This window comes from Notothenia coriiceps, unplaced genomic scaffold, assembly GCF_000735185.1.
Source record: "Notothenia coriiceps isolate Sejong01 unplaced genomic scaffold, NC01 NC01_scaffold00037244, whole genome shotgun sequence".
NCBI classification, from domain to species: Eukaryota; Metazoa; Chordata; class Actinopteri; order Perciformes; family Nototheniidae; genus Notothenia; species Notothenia coriiceps.
The window spans coordinates 7,985,684-7,991,505 of record NW_011369945.1 but is presented as its reverse complement, the minus strand read 5'-3'; the positions used below and the strand labels follow the sequence as shown (position 1 = coordinate 7,991,505).

The 5,822-nt window shown below is 45.4% G+C and overlaps 1 protein-coding gene across 1 annotated transcript in view; it reads left to right on the top strand.

The window, feature by feature from the left end:
• Window positions 1–1,605: 1,605 nt before the first annotated feature.
• Window positions 1,606–5,822, top strand: part of LOC104965256 (plakophilin-3-like) — a 6,298-nt gene continuing 2,081 nt past the window's right edge. Inside the window, exons 1-4 of the mRNA XM_010794213.1 lie at window positions 1,606–1,653; window positions 2,982–3,135; window positions 3,400–3,595; window positions 3,901–3,988. Of these exons, the coding sequence (XP_010792515.1) occupies window positions 3,024–3,135; window positions 3,400–3,595; window positions 3,901–3,988 (396 nt within the window). The 5' untranslated portion in view covers window positions 1,606–1,653; window positions 2,982–3,023. The remainder of the gene's footprint in view (window positions 1,654–2,981; window positions 3,136–3,399; window positions 3,596–3,900; window positions 3,989–5,822) is intronic.

The following is a 5,822-nucleotide window of genomic DNA, read 5'->3' as shown; positions in this document are numbered from 1 at the left end:
TGTGTTGGCCAGAGGGGGAAGCAGTAATGTTAAGTCTCTGGCAGCAAACAGATGGTTCCGGACGTAAATAAAACACAATTATAGGAACGTAAGTATCACAGATCAGGGATCTTCTGGTCTGAAGCTATGTTTTCTCGCTGTACCACACTGATATTTGAGTATTCAGTTGGAAGTCAGTCCTACCTGTTATCATGGGATGTCTTGATTCAATCAGTTTCGGCAGGCCGTTGAAGTATGAGACGTCCCGGGCTGCAAGGAGCTGCAGGTGACCAGGTGATTGAGGGCTCCACAGATGTTGACTACCACCTCGCGTGCAGGGTGTTTCTGGAAGGCCGTCACTGGGCAGTTGGTCACCAGAATGTTCACCGTGTTTTTAGTGCCAGGACAAAGAGCGATGGATTAAATAAATGATATGACCCGATGCACGGTTTTCTGTTTCATGTGATCACCATATGGACTTGACAATAGCCGACCTTCCACAAGATACCCTCGTTAATTTAGGATGTACAGCCACATTCAGTAATCTTTAGCCGGTGTTCTAAAGCTTAGTTTCTTACCTCTCCACTTCCTGCCTTTCTACGACGGTTCTATCCATTAAAGACAAACCAAAAATATAAAGATTCTTTGTCTGTGTCGTACCGATATGGTCTTTGTTGGTGGAGTGTCGGCCAGGTTCCTTAGCAGGCGGTCAGAGGCCTCAGCTCCGAGGCACTGTTGTGTCTAACAGACCAGCAGGATGGGCAGCATCCTCTCCTGCTCCAACACCACCCCACTCAGCACCGCCGCCCCTGATGGGGAGGGGCAAAGGTTACCATGAGCCTTGTGTTGCCTGTGGGCTATAGAGGTGGTGGCAGGGGAACATGCACTTTTGTAGGAATACCAGGATGTTAGCAATGGCACATTCCACACCGCAGTACTTTTTCCCACAAAGGTTAATCAGAACTTAGTTCATGAGAACTAAGAAGTTTCATGAACTAAGTACAGATGGTTCACCGGATAAGTCCCTGGGGGAGGATTAGGCAAATGAAGCCGCTGACGTCACTTCTTCTTCTTCTGCTTTGGGTTTACTTGCGGCCGCAAACAACTCACGGTGCATACTGCCACCCGAAAGTACCCGGCCGGAAGTCCCCGGAGTTGGGGACTGGCTTCAGTAGAAGGCCGCTGGGACTCCCAGCGCCCTTCTGAGTTAATCGCCAGAAACCGGACACCTCCTCATCTGTTCATCTGTCCCATTGTTTATCTTTTTAGACGATGTCTCAAGTCTCTGCTTGCGTTTGTGAGGCTTCAGGCTGGGGCTCCAACCCTGGCAGGGCTACTTATGCTACTAGCTAGCATAATAACATACCGGCTAATCACAAAGAAAACTTTTCCCCTGAAAAGACGTTATAAGGAGCTGATAAATGTCATAATTTCACAGAATGCTCTGTATGTACTGTGCATATAACTGGACATCCTTCTCTCTTTCACAGCGTAAACCAGTACTGTCACTACTGTCTGAGGTGCTCCCGACAATCCTAATGGTGCTGAGTGGGCTTTGGCGCACCTACATGGTGCGTTGTACAAGCTTGTTCGCTGAACGCGACTGGAGCTCCACCAGCCGTGGAGGCGGCCGTAGGAGCCCTGGCAGGAACATTACTGCAGTGAGAGGCCGGCGTACGAGCCCTCAACGTCATACAAATATGTCAATATGCCATGTTTATTCTGAACAATGACTGATCTCATATCTTGTTGCAGTTGCTTTGGCACTTGAGTCGTTCCTCCAGGAAATAAACAACAGAGTGGTGCAGGAATGAGGCCTGAAGACACGGAAATTTAATTAGCTTTTTGCGTTTCTAGTTGCCTCGTCTTGAATGTCATGTTTTTTTGAATTAGTTTTGGCTTCAGGGTATGTTATATGTTTTGTTCTAGGACATAACATATATCTGTAAATACCCTCAATGGTAAATGACTGAAGCCTTTTACCATGTCATAAAAAACATCAGTTTACGGACTACCAAACGTCAACGCGCAATGGGACCGTGACGTAGCTTTTTGGGCGCATTATCATTTAGTGTTAATTTATGGAGATTATTTTGCAGACAAAATGTGTGATCATTCTTTTTTGGCAATATCCAAACTTTCTATGGAAAAATAACATGTATTTTGTAGAGGGAACCAGTGGCAATAGCCGCGTTCACACCGCAGTACTTTCCACTTTAGTTTCCACTTTAATTCCGATATAGTCTTCGAAATGTCGCATTCACACCAAAGATCCTGACTAAAATTAGTTAATCAGGAACCTTTTTTTACCCCCTTTTTTTAGGGGGAGAGCAGGTACTTTCGGTTGGGGAGAAAAAGGTTCCTTATGTCTGATGGCTGGGCGGAATGCCAACCAGGCCCCTGTAAAACTCCCAAAAAGTTTTGTGAAGCCGCCATTTTTTTATCCTCGCCATTAGGCATTATTAGCATTAGCATTAGCCAGCCGCACAAACGGCAAAGAGGACTAACCCAAAGAAACATTGGGAGCGGCGGTGAAGATGTGAGGGGATGGTGTCGGCCGTTCTGGGCGATTACTCAGAAGGGCTGCTGGGAAAAAAAAAAAACTCCCAGCGGCTTCTACTGGAAGCAGGTCCCCAACTCGGGGGACTTCCGGGCCGGGGTACTTCGGGTGGGCAGTTATTGCACCGTGAAGGTTGTTTGCGGCCCTGCAAGGTAATCCCAAAGGCAGAAGGAAGGGAAGAAGTGACCGTCAGCGGCTTCATCTTGCCTAATCCTCCCCAGGGGACTTATGTCGGCGTGTGAACGCGATCTGCTACTTAGTTCATGAGAACTCTTTAGTTCTCATGAACTAAGTTCTGATTAACCTTTGTGGGAAAAGTACTGCGGTGTGAATGTGCCTATTGCTAACATCCTGGTATTCCTACAAAAGTGCATGTTCCCCTGCACCACTCTATAGCCCACAGGCAACACAAGGCTCATGTAACCTTTGCCCCTCCCATCAGTGGGCGGCGGTGCTGAGTGGGGTGGTGTTGGAGCAGGAGAGGATGCTGCCCATCCTGCTGGATCTGTTAGACACCAACAGTGCCTCGGAGCTGAGGCCTCTGACCGGCCTGCTAAGGAACCTGGCCCGACACTCCACCAACAAAGACCATATCGGTACGACACAGACAAAGAATCTTTATATTTTTGGTTTGTCTTTAATGGATAGAACCGTCGTAGAGAGGCAGGAAGTGGAGAGGTAAGAACTAAGCCTTTAGAACACGGCTAAAGATTACTGAATGTGGCTGTACATCCTAAATTAACGAGGGTATCTTTGTGGATAGGTCGGCTATTGTAGTCCATATTGGTGGATCACATGAAACAGAAAACCGTGCATCGTGGTCATATCATTTATTTATCCATCGCTCTTTGTCCTGGCAGCTAAAAACACGGTGAACATTCTGGTGACCAAGCTGCCCAGTGACGGCCTTCAGAAAACACCCTGCAGCGAGGTGGTAGTCAACATCTGTGGAGCCCTCAATCACCTGGTCACCTGCAGCTCCTTGGCAGCCCGGGACGTCTCATACTTCAACGGCCTGCCGAAACTGATTGGAATCAAGACATCCCATGATAACAGGTAGGACTGACTTCTACTGAATACTCAAATATCAGTGTGGTACAGCGAGAAAACATAGCTTCAGAACCAGAATGATTCCCTGATCTGTGAATACTTACGTTCCTATAATTGGTGTTTATTTACGTCCGGACATCTGTTAGCTGCCAGAGACTTAACATACTGCTTTCCCCTCTGGCCACACAAAATAGTGACCCTTAGATAATTTGTAGATCATTTAAAAATGTTTATCTTTGGTCTCTCCCCTCTGCTTATGCTCTGGTATTTCCTCCTTGTTTCTAACTGTCTTTCACTGTGTCCTCACTTAGCTCTGGGGGTCTAAAAGCTGCCAGAGCAGCATCAACTGTCCTCTGCAACATGTTCCAGTACAGCAAACTGCACAGAGACTACAAGCTGGTAAGACTGCTGATGCTATTATATCAAATGGACCAAAAATGATAAACACAGCTGAAACATGTCATCTTTTATAAGAGAAAGGCAGATACCGAGACCACAAAAACAAGAGCTTGCAATCTTAGCTCAGGACAAATGACAAAGAAAACGATAAGGGCTGCAACTTATATGTGACCTGCTCCATCGAAATCAGTCGCATTGACCCGAAGACACAGTTTGAGTTGTATACACTGTTGGAAAGAGGAGATTCCTAAGCTTTCTAATGATATCAGGATGTCTGTGTACTCCTATATATTAAGCGAAAAATGTTCACATTATATAATGACTGTCACAGAGTCATCCATTTTGAGAAAAAGGCCTTTAAAGTTTCCTCTTGTCTGCGAGTCCATCGATTGATGATTATTAGCCCAAATTATCAAAATACTACGGAGGGCAAAATATTTCCGTTTGGATCACTGCGTCTGGGGGAAATTCTCGTGTGTGTTGTATGTATGTGTGTGTGCTGTGTTTGGTATTTTTGCGTTTTCTGTGTATTTGTGTTTGTTTCCCGGGGAAACCACTCGACGAGAAACACCGCGTGGTTTTTATGCACTGCGTGTGACGTCAAGCTTTACTCCGCTTTCGCCTTGTAATTATGCCGTTTACAATCTTCAAAGCTTGGTATTATATCTGAATTTGCCGAACAAGTTTAAATATTCTGAAAGCCAAGACTTTGTTTATTTTGAAATCAGATGAAAACAAACTGCCTAAATAGCGACCTGCCCATGTGTATCTAGAGTTACTATACGCTTACATCATAATGTCAGCCGGGGAGGAGGAGCGGGGGCGGCCGTGTGGAAGAGCCAGAGCGCCGACGAGCTGGTTCTTCTTGCCTTTACAAGCCCTTTCAAAAGAATGGTATTTATTCGTGCTGATTTTGGGAACTAAAAGTTTCATATTCTGAAAGCCATGACTTTTTTTAAATTTAAAATCAAACAAAACACTCCGAACCCCGAAAAAACGATTGCCTTGAACAGCCCTCACTGGAGCTACACACGGATTAATATTTAGAAATGATCCACGATATGCTGTTACTCACCCGTATAATGCATATGCAAGGGATGTCAGATCTCGGGTTCGGCACAAATAGTCGTGTTCTGGCTTTCTTCCAAGTCGTCCTTTCTCTAGGTGGATAATGTAGATCACACACGTTTTTAATGGGTACACTGTGGTTTGGGCTTAGTTGATTGTCTGAACACCCAGAGAATTTGTGTAGAATACACAAGCGCTAATAACTAGAAAGCTGGTACGTCTTCGTCCTGTATGGATCCTAGCTATATGACATTGTGACAACAAACATCCTATATGAGGAAGACCTCTCTTCTTCGTTGGGTGCAAGAATACTTGCGTTCACTAGATACACTCGCTAAATGTTATCCTGATAATATATTGTTCGCACTGCTCCCATCTCTATCAAGCATTATCCCACACTGTACAGTGTTAGATATCTTTTAAGATAGCGGAACTGCTCTAAGCATGATCGTTTCTACACATAGCGATATTTGGCTCCATACTACCGGCTGCTGGTCTGTCTTATCTATTCCATTGTGTCTATACCACCTTGCGTGTGGGCAGTTTGTTAGGCCTACAGACAAAAAAAGCAAACAGTCAACATAAGTGAAGCAGACTGGAAGACTGAGGGTTCAGAACTACAATTGATGAACTAATATGAATTTAGCTCCTCAATAAGTGTACTTTCCACGTAGTCTGCTTATGAGCTGGTGACGACTGTATTGGTGTGTTGTCCGTACTGGTCCAGCAGTTGCCCTGCAGGTGGTGTGTCGCTAACTGTGTGTAA